Source organism: Solea solea, chromosome 5 (assembly GCF_958295425.1).
Source record: "Solea solea chromosome 5, fSolSol10.1, whole genome shotgun sequence".
NCBI lineage: Eukaryota > Metazoa > Chordata > Actinopteri > Pleuronectiformes > Soleidae > Solea > Solea solea.
Window position 1 is genome coordinate 19,880,273 of NC_081138.1, and position 25,540 is coordinate 19,905,812.

Sequence of the window (25,540 nt, forward strand, 5' to 3'; positions counted from 1 at the left end):
TAGCTCTGTTTTTACATCAGCATCCGTCTTACACTTACAGTCAGGGCCGGCTCTTGGCATAGGCGATATAGGCGGTCGCCTAGAGCGCCATCTGCTGGAGGGGCGCCCCTCCAGCAAAAAAAAAAAAAAAAAAAAAATTTTTTTCAATGAAAACAAATTTTCATTGTTTTAAACTTTTAAAACAATGAAAATAAAAATGATTTTCTATTCCCAGTCGCCCTCATTTGTGTGTTCTCTCTTGAAAATAATAAATATTAACAAATGAATAAACAATAATGTTCCTAAAATGTGGTGCTGCTGAATCACATGACAGGTGACCTCAGGGTCAGAGCAGGGATCAGAGGTCAGGTCACAGACAGGTGAAGCTTTTGTTATTAACGATATGAAAAGGCCGTCCAAGCCCTCGGGAGCGCCCCCCCCCCCAACACACGGGGGGGGGGGGGGGGGGGGGGCGCACCGGAGAGCAATCTCGCCTAGGGCACAAAATTAGGTAGAGCCGGCCCTGCTTACAGTACAATACTCTACCCCTGTTTAGAGTTTTTTTTATGCTGTTGTAGGTAATGCACTGTATTTCAAAGTGACTCTAATGGCCTGTTTTATCTAGGGGCTTTTCTTCATAACAATGGATTTGAAAAGTTGTTCGTCTTACAGAAAGAACAGTGTCACTGGTGATGGAGCGTCCACATTGCTTGTTGAACATGAGGCAGTTGTGACGGGCTCATCAGTTATTCTACTCAGTGGCGTTTAATTCCCCTTTTTCTTGACACATTTTGACGCCTAGCGTAAAGACAACATTTGAGTCTTCTGTGACTGAAGTGCAATAAATCATTGCCTTTTACTGTTAATACTTTGAAGTAAAATAAAATTGTTGTTTTTTTTTGTCTACCAACTCCCAGAAGTGAAGAAAGATTTCAGGACAGCCAGATGAGTTTTTGTTCAAATTGTGATGTGAATTGAAAATGGCTGTCTTAATGGCTAAGATGGTAGTGAAGATATTCTGGTGAGAAAAGTGTTAAAATGTTCCCAAGTGAGATGAAGAAGAAATTATCACAGCACTGCAAGTTAAGTCATGAAAGAAAACAATAAGTTCTTGGGTGAAAGTTAAAGAAATAAATCCACTGGGCTCCAGAAGTGTGTCGCCACACTAGTTTCAAAAAGACACCTTCACATTTGTTTCCATTTTTGGCATTTCACCAGCTATTTCATCCAGAGAAGGTTAATGACTGGTGCAGCCATAGAATAAGCCTCAGTAGCCGGATCATCAGCGTGGCAGGCAACCAGCAGCACGGCCAACACAGATCCTTGAATGATCATGAATGATGGAGGAGTTAAAGTCAGGGATGAATAGAAATATTATTCACATTTCTTTTCAGCGGGGGATAGATATGTGTGTATGGAGACTGCAGACCTAAGGTGAACGAAAATCAGTGTCTTTATCAGCTTAGAAAGTGTTTGAGACATTTGGCCTAGCAACCGTCAAAACACAGTTGGAATTCAAATGCATGTGCATGCGACTTGAGGATAGTTCCTCCTCAAGTCTTGAAAAGCAGATTTTAAGAGTTTTGACAGCAATGTCTCAACGTCCTTGATGACACTGTCGCCCAACAAACTGACTGGGGCATTGCTTTTTTAAATCGAGAGATAAATCGAGTACTGTCTGACAGAAACACCAGAGACTCAGGTGACATAGGTGGTGTGTTGATTCAGGGCTAATTGTCTGAACTGGTAATTAGTATATGTGAATCAGGAAACCTTCTATTTCAAGACCATCAGCACCAGCAACTGAGAAGCAACACATCATGTAGAACATAGTAACCACAGGTTGCAGGGGAGAAGGATTGAAAACTTCAAATAAATGTACCCCAATTTGGAAAGGCTGGACATTGTGGTGGGGTAGTTTTGATTTCTATGAATTGAACATGTATAAAGTATCTCCTCCATCTTAACTAGACATTTTTAGCCTAAACGTGTCATTGTGATGTTAAATCGTTGGCACAGAGCAATGACACCATCTGCATTCATAATGACCCCCTTCACTAAGTTATCCTCTTTGTCAGTGAGACAGTTTGTTAAGGACAAATTGTGTGATTGTATGGGGTACACCCTGGACAAGGACAATGACCAAACAGGAAAAAAAAAAATTACACATAAGTTGTCGGTTGTCCCTTTTCGATGTAGTCATCATCAAACAGGCTCATTATCTATTTTGTGAGGTTGCACGTTTCATTGTTGAGGTCGTTGTTTCATTATCAGCCACTGGTTTGTGAACTGACATTTTCATGCTTAACATTTTTGCCTTAAGGTCATGCGAACCAGAAGTTTGCATTCAATTCTTACAAGAATTGAATTTCCCCATGAGGATCAATAAAGATATATCATGTTAAGGGCAGTAGTTAATTGCATTCACCTGCTGATGACTTCTTTGTTTGAACCTTTGACCTATAATAGATTTCCTGTTTTGTTTTTTTTCTTTTACTATAATGCGCATGCAAGTGTCGGACATTTGTAAAGAGGCAGTGTAGAGTTCAATTGTAAACCTACATGCTGACATAAATCACTGTTATGTTCAGCCCCAGCATCTCCTCAGCTCTTTTTGTATCCGTATCCTGGCAGTTGTGTCTTTGTCCGTCTTTATTTCTCCTATCTCTTGGTTTCATGAGCATGGTCAACTTGCAACACTGGCCACGTTTGAAAGTATTATCTGTAGAATAAGCTCCAATTCTGTGGACACAAACAACAGAAGAAAAAAAGAAAAAAAAAGCTCAGACTTTATGTCAGCCTGTGAGTGATCGCACAGGAATGAAAGCAAGAGGCATGTATACAGTACATATAATGGGATTCTTTTATTTTCCTTTCAGTGACTATTCGCTCATTAATATACATTTTACAACTCCCGTTCTCTCATTAGAAAAATGTGCACTTTTGTTGTTTCTAAATCCAAGGAATCCACATAAGAGGTTTGGAGCTCAGCAGGTTCTGTGACATCTTGGATTGTATTTTCACTTCAGAGATTTAAAACCACATGAACCCATACTGTTTCCAGAATTCTCTGAAGTAGCTTTAAACTTAGATTAAAATACCCTTTTCTCCACTCTTATTTTGAGAGCATCACAAGCTCCGTAAGTGCTTTTTTCAAGCACTTCACAGCAGTTGCTTCACACTTGGGCTACATTTTATTGACAGAAATATTAAAAATGGTCAATCAGCTTTTATGGCTCCGGCATCTCATCAAACAAGGGATTTAAGATGTTTTGTGCATCAGTTTTTTATGGACTTACTTATTTTACAGTGACATATTACTGTGTCTTTATGAACCTTGAGATTGTGACTAGAATTTGAAATGTAAGATGAAGTCCATAATTTGTTTCTGAATCATTTATTTGTTGAAGGGCTCTTCATGTCCCAATAAAACTGTCTAAAAAACAAAAAAATCGGTGAAGGCTTTGCAATTTTGTAATCAACCCCGTGAACCACTTCATTCAGACTGAATGGAATGATTTGCTGGCGTACCTGTAACTAACTGACTCCGGTTAGTTACAGGTTAGTTGCATAAACACACAGCCTCAGTCGGCGTGTTTGTGTTTTGAGGGCAGAGCTTTTAAACGTGAGGGGGTGGGATGTATAATTTGCATCGGTTGCAGAGTAGTCAATCATCTTTCCTCCCTAGACAGACTAATTATTGTTGACTTGAAGATTTTAAGATTGTTTCAAGCTTGAAACACTGTATCTGCAGGCACAGGGGCAGCATGTCCCTGTATTTTGTCTGTTTTCCTGTATTATAAGATGCATTGTGGTGTAATATATTCTCTCTCTCTCTCTCTCCCTCCCCCTTCTCTTTTTTGTAGTTGTCCAACATATAAAAAGGAGAGACATCATCCTGAAGAGGGAGTTGGGCGAGGGAGCCTTTGGTAAAGTCTTCTTGGCAGAGTGTTACAACCTGTGCCCCACCAAGGACAAGATGTTGGTAGCTGTCAAGGTACATCTGCAATATGCATGCGCTGAGGGTTGAATCTCATACACCTCGTTGACCTGTGCAGCAGGCAGCGGCCCATTAGCTTAGCTTAGCATAAAGGGTGTCACGGTGGGTGTCCTCAAAAAAAGATTATCCTTCTGACAGTCAATGCATCATGTAGCCCTGACCTAATACATCTTTAAACAGCCTGTAAATACTCCTCTAAAAGCAAAAGCTGTTCTGTGGCCCGCCTCGGCATCACAGACTCACCGAGCACTTGACCACGAGCAAAATACTAACAGTGTGATGCTCTGGGACACTGATTCGACAAGATGTTGGAAATGAGAGTTTTTGCTCCATGTTGACATTAGGGATTAACATCAGCTAAGATCGGGTCATTTCAGACTATGCTAAATGCAACTCGTCATTTCACATTACTGTATGTGTTCCCAATCTGACCTTTTCTTGATTATTTGGGGCATGTAGAGATCTCGGGATGTGTTTTTCTGCTCTGTGGGGTGGCTGGGCACTCGAGGCATTCATGTTCTTATGTCCTGCTGCCAGGACTCAACCCAACCTTGAAGTGAACTTCCATTTTAATCCCCCAAACACGACTGCTCCGTTGTCCTCACATCTTTCAATACCATATAAAAATACAGATTTAACAACAGGAGGAGTATGTTCGACTCCTGGCTGTGCACAGCAAATCTGTCTGACAACATAAGGCATCCAGTCAACTAAACTAACCTTGCCTAACTCATTGGACAGGACAAGTTAAAAAAAGAAGAAGAATCCATTTGAAGATTATAAACGAAGCATAAATGTTACCCTTATGACAAAACTCAGACATTGAAATACACTGAAATAATGACTGATTAGCCTGAAGTGGTGTGCCCAAACACCTTTGCACTACCATCACCAGTCTGTAAACCATTATGGCTCAAGCTTTCACGTTTTGTCCAGTCTGAAGTCATTTATTTTTTTATTTTTTTTTATTATATTTAAATGCAATGGTGCCACATAACTAGCTGGAATGAATAATTACAGGATAAAGCAGGTGTTCCTCATGAGGTGGTTGGTGAGTGCATCTTCTGTCAATTTTAGTTGGTTTCCACAACATTAACTGACCTAAGCATCCTTAAATCCCATCAAACCATAACCGATATAGAATTGCTTGATATGATCTGCCATAAGATGTGACCTCCTAGGCTAAGCTACAGTGGTGTACATTGTTTTAAGCAGCTTTGTACAAAAGAAAACATCTAAGTATCAGCCAAAGGACCAACATTTACTGTCAAGCCAAGTAATAAGCTAAATCACCAAAACCAATTGCTCCTCTACTGTGACTCTCAGTGTTGTCATTGGCCTGAACATGAAGTTGTGTTTGGCAGCCCTCAGTGTGAATATGAGATTCTGTATTCAGTGATTGAATAACAGGTTGTGGACTCAGGACACCTACTCAAGAAGAAAAAAATACTGAGAAAAAATACCCATCGTCTCCTTAATAAAAGTGAAAAGATGAAGAAGTGGAGGTCAAGATGAAAAGATGATGCATGTCTGGCTCTCACTTCTTTTTTCTTAGTGTTGCATCACAAACCGCTTTATTTTTAAAACACAATGCATGTGCATCCTCGTTTGAAAATGTTCCTGTTTGTGATAAAACAAACTCTGAATACACTGAAAGGTCGACAAAGGGCGAATTTAGCCCAGCGCTTTCCTTCAATTTATTGTATTTGAGCACTTGAAGGTATTGTCTTGGATGGTTGCCCAGACACAGAACATTTCCTTAAGAGTGTGGTTTGATTTTTTTAATAGAATTTTGTGGTCATTTTACCTTCTCTGGCTGTACATCTCAACCACCTCCAGCACTTCACTTCAAGAGAAGGATATGCAAGTACATATATTTCTACCTCAAGGTCTCTCCTTCTGTAATAATGGTAATAATGACAGCAGCAGTCTGGGAAAGTAGGACTCAAGGCCAAGGAGATCAAAAGAAGCAACACGTTCTATTTTCAACAACTGGAGTCTTTTCCCCTCTAATAGAGGCTGTAATAAGGCATATTATTGCTCTTATCAGATTTTTTTTATACTGGCAGCCTCAACTGGCATCATATCAAAATGTTATATTTCACGTGTCTTTAATGTCAAACGAGTTCAAGGTACGCAAGGTCTACTTTATCCTATTTCCTGTCTGTAATGATCCCTGGCCTTAAAACAAGGCACTTGATTATTAGGTGGATAAAATACTCAGCCACCGTATTAAACCAGAGGTAATACAGTCGAAACGTAACAGGATAGACAAGTTCATTAAAGGAGTGCCTTAGATGAATATTGAAACATTTCATCAAGAAGCTACTTTGCCTACCTGGGTAACTGAAACACTGTTGCCGGATTAGCATTGTAGAGGATGATGGACTCAGAGAAATCATTCAAATAGCCTTGAGAGGAACATATTATCCAGCCCCGAGAGGAACTATTATGTTACAAAATAGACACATTATACTGTATGAAGAAGATGAAGAGGCCTGCACAAGCACAGGTTGTCACTGGACTTCTGTGAGTAATGACACTTTCTAAGGTACACTTCACTGATGAATACTGTGAAGTGCAGTCTGTTACACTTACGTTTCAAACTGAACAGCGGCACATGATAAATGATTGTCTTCAGGGAGGCCTTGATTTTTGTTTCTTTCTAATAATGCATATAAATGGCTGTAGTGTGTAAGTGCATCCAAGTTCCATCGTGTATGCATCAATGAATGAACTTAACCATGCTCTTGAATTAGGTATCTGAACTTACAGATGCTTCCTTTGTGTTAATCCTATATTATGTCACAAGATGAAAAAAGGCAGTTAATTATGATTAATTACAGTATTGATTGACAGCAATTTTTACCCCAATTATCTCCTCCTAATACAAAACCACATATTTTAACAGAACTGGCTGGGAGCTGTGGTGTTCGGGTGGAATAGGAACCTTAAGACCTTAATTGGATCCTCCACACCCAAGATAACATGACTTAAAGAAATTGTACCTAAGTGACATAAATAAATCTTACCAAAAGACTTAATTGAAAAAAGAGTAATATGCACTGTATCATGGCAGATTAAGCCTGTCATGTAAATTGGCACCAAAGTTTCTGCTCCATAAAAAAAAGAAAATAAATGATGATGTATGTTTGAATGATTTATTTTGCAAATACAACTTTTTACGTGTCACAAATTTTGTCTTGTTTAGGTCATTAGTGATGCTATTAAACCACCACGCTATGTCCAAGCCACCTTGTATTTATCAAACTGTTAAACTGTGTAGATAGATACCAATTACAAAATAGACGAAAGCATAAAAAGTAAGGTTGCTTTAGTATTATGGGAGTTGCAAATGAAAAAGTAGAACATGCGGGGACCATTTTATCGAATTCAGGGACTGGGCACAAAAAACAAAACCAACATAGTAAGGTTGTAGACCCACAGAGTCCAGGAATAAAGAGCTTGTTTCCGTGTGCATGTCAAGGGTATTCCCCTCGTGTCACACCTTGCAATCTTACTGTTTCCTCTCTTAGACGCTAAAAGATCCCAACCTGTCGGCAAGGAAGGACTTCCAGAGAGAGGCAGAGCTGCTGACCAACCTGCAGCATGACCACATTGTTAAATTCTACGGCGTGTGTGTAGACGGAGACCCTCTCATCATGGTGTTTGAGTACATGAAGCACGGAGACCTCAACAAATTCCTCAGGTCAGTTTTTCCACTTTCAGTCAGTTTAACCTGAGCTGAGCAAATGACAGGCTGGTTATATGAACACGCTCTAATTTGCTAAGCTGCAGGCAGTCTAAGCCAAATGACCTTGTGAATTATGTGTCTGCCACTTGTGAGCATGTTTGCTCAGGGTACTGATTGTACCTTTAGATGCAAGTGTCTGTTACCCTATTGAAGTGTAAAACTTCAGTACGAGATTAGAGTACATTTCCTTCAAAAATCAAGCTAACTCCACTGCTTCCTGGGTTAGCAAACACAAGTGCTTAAGTGCCTTTGTTCTGTAATGTCAGACTGTACCAGGGGAAGTGACCTCTTCTTGTCTGGAATTGATGTCAGTCTGCACAGGCGGTGTTTCGGATAGATATGTGCTATTCCAAGTGTGTTGACAGCAGCAGTGCAAGTGTGTGGTCTTTGCAGTTTTTGAAGTTTGAGCATTAATTGAAAAGATGACATGTTACGATTGAGTGCGACTGCGTGTGCGTGTGTGTGTGTGTGTGTGTGAAGACTTTCTGTCGGGAAATCTCCCCTGAAATGAAAGGCAATGTTGCAAATGATGAAATTCTTTCATGCAGCGTGCAAGACATGGCAGATTTTTGGTCTATTGGTCCTGTTGGACACGTTTAACAGATGCGATGTGCAGGGAATTAAAAGTGTTGAGTAGGGGAGCTGATGTGCAAGTTCAGCTCAACCTTCTGATAAATAGAGGATGACCTGCACTCAGTCGGACAACACTGAAAGAAAAGTGTGGAGATAAACTGAGGTGAAGAGGAAGAAGGACATACTCTAATAGCACTTTCACACCGGCAGGTACTGGCATGGTTTGAGCCCTCGTTCCATTAGGAATCTTGGTGCTCTCAGTGAGCCAGCTCCAATTCACACCAGCTAAGTGCAACCAAAGCCACTGCCCTGCAACTTCAATGGCAGGTGTTTCTCATTGCATAACATGAGTTTAAGTAAACACAATAGCTGCAACCGAACAGATTGCACTGAGCTCCTGCAAGGTGGAATTCATCGGACACCAAATTGCCACTAAACATTTTATCTCTCCCAGAGACAACTGCATGTTCTTTGTTTCGGCACCATTTTCACTAGTATGTTGTCCTTCCCTCCTCTTCTCGTCCAAAGCTTACGCTGACACGCCCACTGATGATGCAACAATTTGCAAGGGAAAGAACAAGTGTTTTTTTTTAAAACCAAGTTTCAAGGTTCTGAACCAATTTATTTTTGGTGTGAATGTGCCGACTGGTTCAAAATGTTGTGCGGAAATCGGAACAGTGTTGGAGCTGTGCCTGTGTGGACGGTCTATATGAAAAAGTACTACTAATCCCTCTGCAGTGGAGCTGAATTATTACACAGACACACTTAAATTGAAGATCACTGAATTGTATTACAACTGAGAGATGGAAAAGAAAAGACAGCCTCAAAGGAGTCGAGAATGCAGCAGTCTTTTCTGCTTAGCATGAGGTCTGTAATCACTGTGATGAGAAGGTGAAAAGAACAGCATGAATCTCTCCCAGGAAATGAGGTCTTCATAATACCTAGAAATGGTAAGCACAGAGAGGGAGCTCTTGAACAAGTTGAACTATGGTCAACTTGTTCAGATAAATATATACGATTTACAGTATTTTGAAGGAATTTCTGAGCCTGACTGGCAATAAAGAGTTCCTGATGGCGGCTCGAAGACATGAAAATGAAAAATGAAGAAAAACCCAGACTATACGCCTAAGAGTTTATCATTGTGATTAAAGCTGCTCTAGTATTTGCAGGTTATAGTTACTTTCTTAATGTTTCCAATAGTCACTCTTCATTATGCCAGTTATTCTGAAGAGTAAGAGCCAGGTAACAGTTTTATTACCGTATGGAGCTTTGGGTTACTCATAAAAGGAGAAGTCGGGTTTTAGTCTACCAAGCTGAAGAGACATTGAAGTTTCCTCCTTCCAAGATGGTGAACATTTCACAACAGAAATAAGACCATGTTTACCTCACAAGTAGCACACTTATTTGATTAAATCCACTCCATCAATTCCATATTTTACTGCTACAGCCTTGCTTGCTCTAGTGTCTATGACCATCTTGTGTATTATACTTTCTTGTGAGAGGACTGCACAGTTGGAAGTGGTTCACTGTGGTTCTGGGTTCAAATGTTGCTTTTTATGTGGTACTATTTTCCATACAGCTCTGTTCAACCTGTTCAACCTGTCCTCACAGCTGTGACCCTCAAAGTATTAGCAGGATTAAGGATAATGATGAATGATGGATATGCTGTAATAACTGGATTCACAGTGGCCACTGCTTGGTAAAAGTTGCAGTGTCACTTTATAAATGAAGGATCTCATCACTATCAGTTGATCAAATCAATGAAGATTATTCTTTGTAATACAGAGCCCACGGCCCAGACGCCATGATCCTGGTGGACGGTCAGCCACTGCAATCCAACGGAGAGCTGAGCCTTTCCCAGATGCTGCACATCGCCACTCAGATTGCCTCAGGCATGGTGTACCTGGCCTCCCAGCACTTTGTCCACAGAGATCTGGCAACCCGCAATTGCCTGGTGGGCAATGGCTTGCTGGTCAAGATTGGAGATTTCGGCATGTCCAGAGACATCTACAGCAGTGACTACTACAGGGTAAGACTCCGGAACCTTATTGTGTATGTGATTGGCTGCTTTGTGTCTCTCAGTTATTGACTGCCATAATGATGATCGACTTTCGCCACCCTTCAAATAACTCCACCACTGTCACCTTGTCCCAATAGCTGCCACTATGTTCAAAAGTAAAGACTGTGTAACAACTAATGTATGTTACCATGCTGCTTCCTGTATACCAAACCACAAAAACAAAGTTTTACTTTGGTTTCAATAGGGCCTTAAACAATCCCTGAATAAATACTCTGTTGCTGCTAACGTCTGCTCCCTATTGCCATTGTTGTCATTATTTTTGTTGCTATCCTATCCTTCCTACAGGGAGACTTAGCAGTTCTCCCTCCTTAGTGCAGCCCCAAGCTCCCACACCAGCCCTCACACATTCAGGCTTGGATGGAGAGGTTTAGCAGTGTGATAGCAGATGAGCCTGCTGAGCCTCCAGCCTGATGCTTAGAGGCTTGTTTATATATTTTCATGTCCTATGTGCTGTTTAACACGATTATCAACTTTGAATGCTGCAAACCAGGCTGCAGCAGCTGAGCTTGGGAATTTAGCATTCTGAATAAATCAATAAATGTATATTATGGAGTGATGGGGTGCTATAGAGCTGACTCTTTTCAACTGGTTAGTCTTTCGTGATGACTTTAGGTGAGCGCAATTCTGTTTTCCCAGCGTGACAGCTGGGTTAGTTCAGACTTTGCTTGGGGCAATGCCTGCAGTTGTGAAATGCTCTTCTGCTAGGGGCAACATTGTGTAGACATGAAATAATTAATAAGGAAATTTGAGTAGGATGTCTTTTAAGTTTTGTGCACCACTCTCCCATGCTGTGTGGGTCTCGATATTATTAAAACCTGAATAAACCTGTAATGTACAGCACAGTTTGTGGTCAAGTACATATCAGTATAATTCAGCCTACAAACTGTTTTGGCCCTGAGTGGATATAGAAGTGTCAGCTTAGCAATGAAGTTGTGGGTGTTTTCGAGGGAACAGAAACAATCATTACTCTGACTTTATTAAAAACCTTCATGCAGAATTCTGTTTACAGAACTGTGATCAGAGCAGAGCAGTGGATTTTTGGAGGCTGTTACGATCAACATAAAAATAACACAACAAACATCCTGACAATGTGCAAATGCATGAATTCCAACATTGTCTTTGTCCGAAATTTCATTTGCACCCTGAATTTTTGTTGTGCATGTTTGGATAGTTGAAGTACAGAAGAAAATTACAGAAACGGAGACCTTTTTCATGCTCTGTGGCAAAGCTTAATGCTATATTCATATTCCAGGCATGCTTTTTTAAATGTATTATTCAAAGCTTATTGGGATTAACATCAATGTCACATATAGTATACTCTACCGTTGTCTTGAATATTCATTAAACGTTCTATTTGGTTTAAACAGTGGCGGTTCAAGTATGTTACGGTGAGAGACAAGTGCTTATTTCATCAGGTCAGTTCACACACAGCCTCAGACACAAGTGGGTTCTGCCCTCTTGATAGGACAAAATAAACAGCTGTGGATCGGGATGTGGAGTGGGTCGGCCAATTGGATGGCCAGTGGTTGGGTTTTTTCCTGGTTCGGCATGACAAAGTGTCCTTGGGCAAGATCCTGAAGCTCAAATGTGGAAGTGCTGTATGAATATGCATGTTAATGGTGAACACACTGACATGTAGAGTACTTTGAGTAGGTGCAGGTCTTAAATATGGAAGCGGAATGCTTTTGTTCAATTCAACTTGACATTTAAACTGTGATGTTAACCCTGTTGATGAAGGAGATTTACAAGAATGATGCTCGATGAACAGTGTAATACCGATGGATACAAATGAGTCTGTTTCCTTGTTTTTGCACAATTAATTGTTCCTTGTCACAGCTGATCTAGTGTGGGTAGATACCCGCCAGCTGGAAGATTAAATGTTTAATTTAATTGTTTTAATTCTAATATAGAAGCAGTGAGGGTTTTTTTTGGACATACAATATACAAACAATAACCAGACATAAATAATTGAGCGTGCAAGCTTTAATTCTTACCCCTCCAAGTACACTTAATGCCAGTTTTACCTATTTTGACTACACGCCAGTTTCTACCTTTGTCGTAACACATCATGTCCATAATGAGCTGTGAGTTAACTGCTCAGTCAGACGGAAGTCACAGACAGTGACAGGACACAGAGAAACAGTGCAAAACAGTGTTTTCATTACTGAATTGATGTGTGTCTGCTGCACTTGGAGATTATATAAGTAGATGTGGGTGAAATATCTAGTAGTACACAAAATATACAACTGAAGCGCCTCATGCAGTCAATATAGCGATGCCAGGGACGGACCATGTGCTTGACAGAATGCAAGAGACTCCTGCTGTTGGTCAGAGCAGAGCAGAGCAAAGCAGGACCTGGAGGGCTGAGGTGAACCTCCAACCACATGATGCTCCTCACTGACAGGTGAAAAGAAAGAGCTCTTGACTCTGTGAATAGTTACACTGTGGCCAGGTTAACAGCCGAGTTAGCAATGACAAGAGCCACGGGGCGAAAATAAGTTTTTTAAAGGAACAGTCTGTGCCCAAAAACAAGTTGTGTGTTTAGACCTAACTAATGATGTGGGGGAAAAGAGAGTGGTATGTCAGTCCAAAGGAAAGTTGTTCAATCAAATGTTGGTTCCTTCCAAACTCGGAGCTGAATTTGAGGAAATTTCACTGCTGTGAATAATTTATTGAGAAAGTTACTGATGCTGCACAGGCAAATACGAACACACACAGACACACTCACTGCTGTAAGAATAGTTTTTGAGAATGTGTATGTTGTATTAAACACACAATTATGTTGACTTGTAAATAGAGACTGTATATGTGTGTATGTGTGTGTGTGTGAGAGAGAGAGAGAGAGTGAGTGAAGCTGCTGTTCTGTGCTCTGTGATAGCATCACCACCTGCCTACACTGAGGAATATTGACAGAGCCCAGAGATAAGGAGCTCCTAACAGTATTGGACACTTTCCCTGTGTTGAGTGATTATAAATAGCAGCATCCTGCCAAGAACACATTCCTCCCATCGCTGACTAGTCGTTTTGATGCATGTTGCCCTCTGGGACTCCAGAGACACTTTGCAGCAGGAGAGAACATTTTCAAAAAAAAGAAAAAAAAGACATGAATATTGTCCTAAATCACATCTGTCTGTCATACCCTCCTGTGCCGCCTGCACTGGCTACGCTTTTGTGTTGTTTTAAAAGAGACAGACGGGCAGCAGCACAGTTGCCTGCTATGTAGATGTCTTATACCTCTGCCACACAATATCACAGGTAATGTTTTCCTGGTTTCAGAGAATGGTGCACTGAATTATGCATGTGTGGTATGAATGATAGTGGATGCTCCAAAGGTGCAATAATAGTGGATTACTCACTACAGTATGTCACCCTTATAGATATGCTATGCATTTTTCCTGCAAGCTGCAGGTCCATTGGCTCCCCTAGAATAATATTCACGGCAGTAAATTTTACGGCCCACAACATACCCAAAATATACCTTTGGGTATATTTTCTCATAATTGGTGCAAAATCCATTGTTTCATTTCATTTAAAGTTAAAGTGTGGGAAAGCTCCTCCCTAAATTGTAGTAGCCATTCAGTGAGTTCACATTATGCTTCATGTAATTTCTGATGATATGAAAAGCACTCTGCCATGTCTGAAATTGGTCCTTAAGGACAAGGAGAGAAAGGAGCTCAGAAAGGCTTACTGCATGAACAGTGACATGTCGGTCGTGTGTCATGGGATAAACTTGGAGTTTTTCATATTTTTTTTTGTTACGGAATATTAAACATACTGCCGACTTTGTACCGAGAGGTTTACTTGGAGATTGAGTGTTTTCATTTACCAATGGCAGGGTTCTGTTTTTCATTTTAGTGAGCGCAACACTCCGTGAATGTAAAGTAGGACAGTGTGAACAAAAAAAGTACCAAATGTGTCCAGTTAACGTTGGAAATGGGGCGGTGACAAATTAAATATCATCCTTTACATTTGTGGAAATAGTTGTGAATCCGGCATCTGCTTTTTTGAAAAACTGACTAATGAGATTCAAACGCTGCAATAACGTTATGATCTATTGACTCAGTTCCAAGGACATAGTGTTCTTTGTGACACTGCCAGAAAGCCTGTGCTTACCTGTGCTGCATTGCTTTGAAGACAAATGGTCCCTAGGTTTGTACTGTTTCAAGGATCAAACAGACGCTCCTCTGCTGCATTATTTATCAAGCAGAAGCTCCTCAAAATTGTATGTAGCTTTGCGCTAATGAGTACACAGGCCGTATTTATTACTGCTGCAGGAAGGCAATGAAAAGAAAAAAAAATCTGCTCTGCCTCTCCCCTTGGGTCTGTTTTTTTTTTTTCTCTCTTAGCAAGCCACTCTTGTCTTACATGATCACTTTTTTTTATGGAGTAATAAATCTGAGACATTGAGGAGATGGTATTGTTGACCTTCACAGGGGACAGGAAATAGTCTCTGCATTATTTGTAGATTGTTGCACATTTAAGGAACTATATATTTGCTAGGTAAGATATAACAATATCACAACTATGTGGTAGATTTACATTTACCACCTGCAGAGGCTTAGATTAGCTGGGTAAAATAATCCAGACTCTTACCTCTATGGGGAAAAAAATACCTGCCCATCAGCATCTTTATAGCCCACAAATTAACATGATTTATCCTGTTTATTCAATATATGCACATAGAAGTGTGAAGTTGGCAGGGTGCAGTTTTACTGGGTATTATGTGGGGGATTATGTCTTGACCAATAGTAATAAATTACTGTTGTCATCATGAGTCCATAATTCAAAAATGTACTTTTAATGTGCTATAAAAGGCATACTTCACTGATTTGCATTGAGCTTTGTATTACTAGAATATGGGTAGTATTTTTGAAAAAATTGTGCTTCCCATGCAGTTTCCCCTGAGTTGAGAAATATCTTCATTCTTTTCTTTGATACGTGCTCACCAGTGACACTTGGTCCAAAAAAGAAGAATGAAGATATTTCTCGACTCTGGAAAATGAGGTTGAGAAGCACAATGTTTCAAAAACACTACCCCTATTCTAGTAATACAAAGCTAATTGCAAATCTGTGAAGTATTCCTTTAAGTTAAGTTAAGATTGCATATAGCTTTTGGCCATAATGGAACAATTTTCTCACCTGTCTTATATGAAAATAATGCTACACTGATTGAATATGGCCCAGTTACAGTAAATACTACGGCTGCAAATATCTTAGGAAAATTACAGTGTGAACACCGTACAATTCCAATTGTACTTACTGTAATATTGTAATATGTCCTAAAATGTCGAACCATTCCTCTGTATTTGTTTCAATACTAAAAAATAACAAGTCACGCCACAAACACTAATGTCAGTCAATCCTCTTATTGGATTTGAGTGACAAGTGAAGTTGTCTAAATTCTTTGCATGTCAACCTTGATGTCCATAAGGAAAAAAAAGATTAGATTTGTTGTGCACTCTGGGCTAGGACACATAATTGAACAGCATGACACACACAATTACTGCCGGTAATTTCATATTCACATAACGGTTACAAAGTCAGCAGCAGCGACACATAGAAACTATTCACCCTTGATATTTTATGGGTTTGTATTGAGAGGCAAACACTGAAAATGTGAATTTCAAATTGCACGTGTGTGTTTATGTGTTTGTTTTGAAAACATTCACAAAATTTCACCACCCACCGGCATGCAGGGACCAGAGTAGATGCCTCTTTATCTCCACTTTGCAGCAGCGCAGCAGGTATAAACTTAATGGACATCATACCTTATAAAAGTGAACTTGTGTTCTCTGCTGTTTGAGCTGGGAGAGCAGAGATAGCAGTGTGGTTGGAGCAGGGAGAGAGTTTGTGTCTTGATGGTTATCTTGGCCCTTTTAGGAGTCTGAGCCCTCCCAGGGCTCCCTGCAGGCCCCAGAGCGCCCATCAACGAGCCCAACTGGGCCAGTAATCTATCCTCCTGCCATGCTGCTGTGCTCGCCACGCCGTTAATCCAATCACTCTCCTGCCACGGTGGGACAGGCAGAGCACTAATCCAGTTTACACAGCAACAAAAAAAAAGCCCCAGACTCATTCCTCACTCCCCGCAGAGCATTTCCAGCTTCTCGGTGTGACATTGAGTGAGAAAGATGAGGATAATTACAAGGGCAATTATTTTATTTTTATTATGTGTTCAGCCTTTTTTTTTTTCTTCTTCCGCCCATGTTCCGAGCTAATTGCCATGGCCTTGCCACTGAGGCCCAAGGTGATTGCCTACATGTCATTTTGGAAACAGAGAGTCACGCAATTCTAATGTCCCCCACCACGGCAGCGGTGGCTGGATCATTAGCATGCATCTGATGAGGTTTAGTCTTGCATGCGATGGGCAGGGTGGGCCTCAGATAAGTCATTCAAGCTAACAGGAACTTAATTAATTCTGTTTAATCTTTATAAAGCCCCACAGGGAGACAGATGGGTATACAGCCCCTCACCAACCCATTCTCCTCACTTTCAGCCTACCTAGCTTGGCTCTGCCCTGAGGTTTTAAACAACGGGGATGACTGGTCCCTGCATCAATGTTGGCTTAATGTTGTGTACAGAACTAACACGTGTCGTGTCTAATGACACCAGGTGGTGTGTACAGTCAGTGTTCATCTGGCCGTTAGTTTGTAGGGGAACCCTTAGCTAATGACATTGGAGGTGAACCCAAAAGAGGAACCTGCCAACCTTCTTCGGTGCCACAAAATTGACCTCCTTTGCAATTTTATCTGTCCCTCCACTGAAGAGTGTCGGGTGGCTTCAGTTGTCTTTCAGGGTGGGGGGATTATCCCGTACTTGTGTCGGCTATGAGTCAGTCAACGACTTTTCAGTGTTTGAGGTTCTGTTCATATCTCCGATACAAGTGATAGACGAGCTCGAGTGTGACTGGAGAATGTTTGCAGCGACAGAGATAAGCACTTTTCCATTAGCAGAAGATGTGCTTGTGAGGTGTTAATGTATTAATGTGTAGCAGAATGTGGCTAAAATGGTGTGCGCTCAACAAACCCTCCCAGACTTTCAGGTGAATGGAACAAAATATATGTAAAGCTTTGCCAAGGAGTAAAAGGATTCAACATAACATTTGGCTAGACTGACTCAAAATCCAAGGTAAACTTCATTTGATAGGTGTTTAAGGACAAAACCGTCTGCAGTACTTGACATCTCCCACTAGAAGCATAGCACAAAAACCTTCAGTTCTCTTCAGAACAGCTTTATCTCACTGACGTGTCCAAGGGAAAAACTTCAGCTGTGGCTGTGTTGACCCGTCTGCTGTTGACTGGTCTAGAGTGACACAAGAGGCAATTATTTTGATATTAAAACAATAACAATAAGGACCATAACAGAGGCCAGCTCATCTCAATAGTAACATTTGTAATAACTGAATAACCATAAACATATAATGTTTGTCATTTTTAACATAATATAGACAGTTTTAACAAGATATTAATCCTAATAACTTTTCAATCTAGGCAGCCATTTGATTATTAGGGATTCACCTTCATACTTGTGGGTTCATGAACAGCTGTAGCTGAATCCCGCATCAGCTTGTGAGACATTTAGGGAACCTCTGTAAATTAGAGTTTCAGTAGTAGAGATCAAACATCTCGTCATTACCTATCGGATTGGTATGGCAGTAAAGCAACCCTGTTTCAGTGGCCATGGTCCATTGAGACCAAAACTTTATATTTTGGAGGTTTGGAGTGTGATTTCGATCCACAGTCAGCATAACGATGTTCTTATAGAAAACCATCTCTAATGGTGTTGTTGACCTCCAGGCCATGTGTACAAAATATCGATGTGGGTTTAATGTAAGGGAGACATACAGCCTTGGGATTTGACAATTCAGTAGACATTACACCTTGTACCAGTTATTGCCCTATTGAAGACGAGGAAGACTCCAGAAGAGGCTACACACTAAGAGCTCCAAGGTCCAAAAGTGTCCAGAGTATCCAGAGGATATGAAATGTCTTAAGGTCTTCTTTTGTGAGATGACGGTATAGTCCTTCGAGACCATGTGCCTTGTGGGATATGAACAATTCATGACTCCTTCTAGAAACTCTCCCGGGGGTTTCTAAGTTTTGTAGTACACTGGCACCTTACTGTTATTTAAAGTTCTTTTTTTTCCCAGAGTTTACACTTCAGATGACCATCAGCTGTCTCCTGCAGGCTTCTGTGTGCACAAGTGATGACTACAGAGTAGCTGTTTGTGTAATTTTCCAACTTTTTTGCGAGTCGGTCGTGTTATAGGTGTCATCACAAAGCAACGTGACCTGAAGATGTTGTGTGACTATAGCACAAAGAGAGCTATAGCACTACAAAGTCAGCAAACGTGCAGTAGAATCTATCTGTGCAAACTAGGTTTGCCACTATAATATTGGATTAAAGCTAGTTAGAAGTTACTAAAACCTTGGACAGGACGAGCACATGAAGTTATGAATAGCTGCTTCAACACAATCCAAGGCCTCAGAGGTTACAGATTACACAACAGAGGTCTCATAAATGACAAATCCCGTGTTTTTCTCTCGAAACGTCGAGCAGAACAATCTGCTGCATTAAGCTGAATCTGAATACAACTTTCTTTCAAAGGAAATGGTGAAATGAGTGCACGATGTAACTAGTAGGTAATTATTATGACTCCAGTATGACTTTTTTTAATCAATATTTAAAGTGCCTCATCGCTGAAGGCACACAGATGTTGGAACTGTTAAATTAATTTGGAAAACAAGTCTGCGGTGGAATGAATGAAATGAGTTTTGTAACGCAGAGGAAATGCGAGGGCGAGGATGTCCTCATGATGACTTCAGAACGTACAGTACATCTGAATGTGCGTTTGATTTTTTTCTTAGTTGTGTTTTGATGGATGGGTGCCAAGTACTTGCATTTTCAGTAAACACTATGTAGCCTGGTGTACATGACATGATTTGGCATAATAATATATGCAATTGCTTGCATTGTGTCTGTTGTATGGGCCTGTGTGTCATGGATCCATACATTAGAAACGTCACATAATATGCAAATCACTGGTTTTTAGAGCATCCTTGACACAGAGAAGTGCAGTGATAATTGTATTCAGTAATGAGGGTTAATGTACAGTGCACGTCCAGCAGTAGCATCTGAATCAAAGCAGGATGTTAATGATCTTATCTGTCAATAGTGGACTTTGACATGTGAGCTCCAGAATAATCACTGCCATTAGAGGCGTTTGAGGATCCCGAGCTGAAGACGTGCAATCTTTCCTGTTCATTCCGACATCAGCCTTGTCCATCTCGTTGCCGCCACTGACATGAATGGGCAATAGATTCAACAGATCTTGATACAATGCCTGCTAATGAAAGCTGAGAGTAAGGATGATTAATGGATGATTGTTTAAATTGATTAATATCAAGCCTCAAGAGGGTTTACAGTAAAGGAGACCTCATTTCATGTATTTCTGCTTTAAAGAGATTACAGATGACATATCCGGTGCTTCAGCTTTTGCATTGCCTTATACAAAACGTCTTATGATGAATGCACAAGGTTCCCATGTGGATGTTTAGTGTTTAGTGTTTAGTGTGAGACGACAAAAGGAGAATTTATTTGCCGCTATATGAACCCGTGCATACTGTATAGGAGAGTACAGTGCACTTTCCTAACACCTTGACTCAAGCTGTTTTACCATAAAACTGATTCTACGCTTTGAGAGCATTTGATCCTCTGCTTGATGCCCGGGACCACATACTGCTGTTTTTCTATCAAGAACAAAGGAGCCGCTTTAATGTTATAACTTAAAGAATTTCACATAGCATGATTCAATACATGAAGAGCAGGTGGCAGATAAGTCAGCATTTCCCTGTATCGCATTAGTGTCTTCCTCCAGCAGCACAGCATTCATTCATGAGATGTTAAGCCCATTGTATCAGTTACATACAAGGACAGTTAATCCGCAAGAGGCTCCGGGGAGTTTTGCTGATGACAAAATGTTCCTAATCTGTTTTTTAACTACATTTCCATTAGCAATAACCATCTCTTCTTTTCCTCTTGTTGCCAGGTTGGAGGACATACCATGCTACCTATTCGCTGGATGCCCCCGGAGAGCATCATGTACAGGAAATTTTCCACAGAGAGTGATGTCTGGAGCTTTGGGGTCATCCTCTGGGAGATTTTCACCTATGGGAAGCAGCCTTGGTTTCAGCTGGGTAACAATGAGGTAAGCGCCTGAAGCAAACCTCCACGGGATACAGTATACACATGATATCAAAGGCTGTGCCACACACTTTCACGCACATGCTGAGAATTATAGCCCCAGATTATCCAGTGGTGAATTTCCATTTGAAGCGTCATGTAAAGGTGTTTATAGCAAACACATATAAACACTGTATTTGACTGTGCTAGGAATTCGGGATGAGACTGAATAGATTGTTTCTCCCTCGCTGCCAATCTGGGGTGAGGAATGACTCCACTCTGCTCCAGTTGAAGTGGAAGCATGAGCTTTCTCATAGCAGAATTAAGTGAGCATTGCCATTGTGGGTCACAATTTACTGCAAAAATGTTGTTTACTTTCACTCTCTGAGAGTCACACTGGCCCAACCAGGTGATAAATTGACACCACTTTGCCACTAGACAAGATGCTGCATTACACAACAGCCATGATTGGCTTCTTACCTCATCTGAGGGGCTGCTTTATGTCAGTAGAATTGAATTAGGATTATTCTTGTAAATCGGGCATATTGAGAACATTAAATTGACCTAAAAGAATACCCTGGTATGTGGCACAGTGAGCAAAGCACAGCACAAGTTTTCAGTCTTAGACTTGACACAAACAGGGATTTTCCTTAATGTTATTTTTTTCTTTCTTGAGGAGAGGGGGTTTCAGACACTAAATGAAACACGTAGCCAAGAAACGTATATTACTGAAAACTTATAATGAGATAATGTCCAAAAAAGTCAAATTCCTCATTGTAATTTTGGATTCAGCTGGTGTAAAATTTGATTACTGTACTTATTAATGTCACATACAAAATGGTATGGACAGAGTTAAAACTATAGATCACATGCTCCGTCATTCTCCTCTATGCAACTGCACTGTTCAATTTTACAGGCGATCTGCTATGGACACTGTTAAAACTGACAAACATCCGCTTCAGAACACATAAACTGTGTGTGGATTATGGGGAAACTTGGGGAAATAAAATGAGGCGTTCGACATGGAAAACAAAACAACACGGCCATGCAAATGTGGAATCGAGATTAGCGCTTCTTCCAAGTTGGTGTCTCACAGCAGCCTGCAGCCGAGTGTCTCGCTGCTTCATCTGTCTCAGTGACTTGTTGAGAGGCGTGGAGTTGAGCCTTGTAGTGTGATCATAGGCTCATAGGGCTACAATGACAACACACTGCCTTGCCTTAGCGTTCTTTTCTCCATAGGCAGAAATAAGAACATTTGCAGCTTTATATTGATGCTACAAAAAAAAAAAGAATACATGGAATTCATCATCATGTATCGTCATGCATCTGCACTCCTGGTCTTAAAATTGTCCCTGATGACCAACATTAACACCGTTTGCAGCTTAGATTCACATTTGCACCAATTTATCTAAATTTAAACAGTCGCCATTAATTACATCTGTGAGCTGCTGGCCTGTAGTGTTTCCATTATCACAGTCAGCAGAAGTCACACAGCGAGGGACCAAACACAAAGTGAAGTGAAGCCAGTCCGACTTAAAATCAAAACCCATGATTTCATTTAATCTTAATTATGTGTTTGCGTTCCTGGAAAAACCCAGACTCAAAGAGCAGATGTGATGACACGTTTCGTACGTCTGCAGCAGAAAAGGAAGCATTTATATGCCATGTCTGTGGACACAAAGGCTTTTCAAATGTTCCTTGTTCATGTGATTATGGAGATTGCGTTACTTTTTATGAAAAAGTTGCTGTTGCTGGAAAAAGAATTGATCAGATTCTGTGGAAGCATAATAGTTGTAAATGTTCAGTATTACTGTTAATTTCAACGTTTAAATTGACTGACATGGTAGATATGTCAGAGGACGTAATAATCCCCAGTACTGTCATTGGCATTATAGAAAGTTTCCAGAGGATACAAAGCTACCACTGCATTAAAACAGCTGGATTCACTGTCTGTTTGCAAAAGATGACAAACTGGTAAAAGTAACAGTAACAATCTATTTATTTATTTACAGCTTTGTTGGCGTGCTTGGGTGTAAGCCACTGTAAAATCATATTTCATCAAACACAGATTAGGTTTGTCACACATGCTTTCCAGAAAACGATGCTTTGCCGAGCAACAGATCATGAAATGTTTTGTTCTGACACCGTTATTGTGACGCAAGGTCGTAACAGCATGAAATTGCATGTTACCTTCATTTGTTCTCGTGTTTCCTTTTCATTTGTCTTGGTAATTATTCTACACCTCAGAAAAAAGAAAGAAAAAAAACTTCATCCTTGGTCTTTACACACAAATGAAACCATACACATCCATTTAGGCTATGTTGGCCAGAAGTTGACACAAATAATGAAGTCTACAGCAGTAAGTCATGTAGATTTCGAGCACATTTAGAGCACATTTATTTCAACTTGCCCACGAGCAACATCTTAAAAAAAATTTCTTTTATTTCTTTCATCTCAGTTTCATTAGTTCAAAGCTCAAAGGACAGTCTCGTTGGAGCAGGCACGTCCAAAATCCGGCCAGCTTTTGGACGGCCCGCAGTCTCAGTCTCAGGAGGAAATAATGCATTATTTATGGTTATTATGTTATCATGTTATCTCACTCCCAATTTGAATTTCTTCACTCCTGTGGGGTTTAGATTTGGTAACATTGACATTCAAATCATATAAAACAGTGCATTTGTATGAAACTGTCTTCACATTATCAAATCTAGCCCTCATTAAAAAAAAAAAAAGTTTGGACACCCCTGATTAAGAGTTATTATTATTATAACCGTTATAAAAACTCTTTGAGATTAAAATTTTATTTTGCAAGAGTTTCCAGAACATATAGTACATATAGGTTAGGCCATAGATACAACTACTGAAGCATACAGCATACACAAACAAAATAAATAAAATATAAATAAAAAAACTACTCCGAATATACAATATAGAGTGCGATATGAGATCACATAATTTGCAAATAATTCAATCATTTTCTCATTATGAGCAAACCAAAGCAACCAGCCAGGGAAAATCACCCGTCTCACTCCACTGCCCTCTCTCTCTCCTCGGCAGGTTATTGAATGCATAACCCAGGGTCGGGTTCTGGAGAGGCCTCGGATTTGTCCTAAGGAGGTGTATGACATCATGCTGGGCTGCTGGCAGAGGGAACCGCAGCAGCGACTGAACGTTAAGGACATTCAAAAAGTCCTGTTTGCCATGGGAAAAGCCACGCCGGTCTACCTGGACATCCTTGGCTAGCAGCAGTCCTGGGTGGCCCATTCCTCGCCAGACAGCGTACAGACAGATGACACACATGAACCCAGGAATAACCAAACCAACCTGCTCCACTGTCGAAAAACACCTACAATGTTTGGGAAGGACTTAAGTGCCTGCAACACTTTTGGATATAGTGGATAAAACATATTCAAAAAAACACGCACTTTTACATTTTGTTTACTTGCGTATACGATGTACAGGTTTGCTGAAAAAAACTGCAAAAATACACAAAAATGGAGATGAAAAGGGAAGTAATGTAGACTGGCGAAGAGGAAAGTTGCCACCGTTTGAGTCTGAGTTACAGAGCGAGACCACGTCAGAGTTGAAATCTATCCTGGGTTTGGTTTTATGAATATAGAAATATTACATATATTTTATATTTATTTCTTTTTGTCAAGGTGTTAGACGGTCTGCCATGTGTGATGCTAAGGGCTTGGCCCTGTCTGACCATCTATTGGCAGGGACTTGACGATGGAAGCCTTACTTGCACTCTGATTGGCCGGCACTAAGCTTTTAATGGGAACTCTGCTTTGTGGAATAACACTGGATAGATGGAGAAAAAAAAAGAAAAGAAAAAAAAGAGAATTCCGTAGAGGACCTACCCAATCAGACAACTGACAAATCTATTTTAATTTAAATATAATGTACATATTGTAAAATTCTATGTGTCAAAATTATGTTAACTTATTTTTTCGGACATTATTTCAGTTCCTTCTGACTGTGACCTGGGTGGCTAAAAGTTTAAGCTATGGTATTTGTTGTCGCTCCTAATTTAGAGATTTGTCTTCTCGGCAATTACTGGTGTCAGTGCTGGTAAGTTGTCTCACGAGGAGAAGACAAGTACAGTTCGAATATCCCACTGACACCGAATCACAGACTTTAGGAGAATAGAAGACGACTCGGAGCCATGATTCAACGCGACACCTTTTCAAAGACGTGCTGAAACCTCATCTTCACAGTTCATTTGTGCCACAGCCCTGAACACGTACACACACACACACACACACACTTTGAGAAACCACTCTTTTATTTGTTCAGACTTTATGGCATAAAACCACTTTTCCACTCTTGGGGAAAAAAACAACATTTTTGTAACTGAGATTATAAATTATTTGTTAGGTGCAGGTGCATGCCCTGCATACACCGGCTATAACATTAAGAAATGGTTTGACATTGGGAGACTTTCTGGGAGTTAGATACTGCTCCTATTATCTGTCAGCTCAATATGAATCTACAGCCACTTGGATAAGCTTTGCATAAAGACTGGGAACAGTGAGACGGGCATTCTGGCTCTGTGCTTAGGGGAGGAAATCTGCCCGACAACAACTTTAAAGCACCTTTAGAATTAAGATGTTTTTAAGAGCACATCATTCAAATTCAGAGACAAAAGCCAAACAAAAATAATAGGACTCAGCAAAATGTAAAATGTGGATATATCCAAGGACGTACAGGTTATACGTCAGGGTAGAAAACGACTATTTAAGTATTACTGCAAAAATGAGCTGGTCAATAGTATGGATATGGATGAAACCACGTTAGGATGACAAATCAGAGGAAGTTTATTTTGTATTTCAGCCTTAAATTCCAAAGGCTGTGGTCGCTGGTGATATACTTTTAGAATATCATGAACCACAGACCTTTCTCAAGACTGATAAAAGAAATGTTCCATGCAAGATTAGATTGAGTTGCTGTGTCAGCGCTGGAGAATGGCCTG

At 40.4% G+C, this 25,540-nt stretch overlaps 1 protein-coding gene across 1 annotated transcript in view; it reads left to right on the plus strand.

Moving 5' to 3' along the window:
* Nucleotides 1-25,325, plus strand: part of ntrk3b (neurotrophic tyrosine kinase, receptor, type 3b) — a 150,822-nt gene extending 125,497 nt beyond the window's left edge. Inside the window, exons 12-16 of the mRNA XM_058630205.1 lie at nt 3,846-3,976; nt 7,516-7,688; nt 10,092-10,335; nt 20,432-20,590; nt 23,623-25,325. Coding sequence (XP_058486188.1) covers nt 3,846-3,976; nt 7,516-7,688; nt 10,092-10,335; nt 20,432-20,590; nt 23,623-23,808 — 893 coding nt within the window. The 3' untranslated portion in view covers nt 23,809-25,325. The remainder of the gene's footprint in view (nt 1-3,845; nt 3,977-7,515; nt 7,689-10,091; nt 10,336-20,431; nt 20,591-23,622) is intronic.
* The last annotated feature ends 215 nt before the right edge of the window (nt 25,326-25,540 follow it).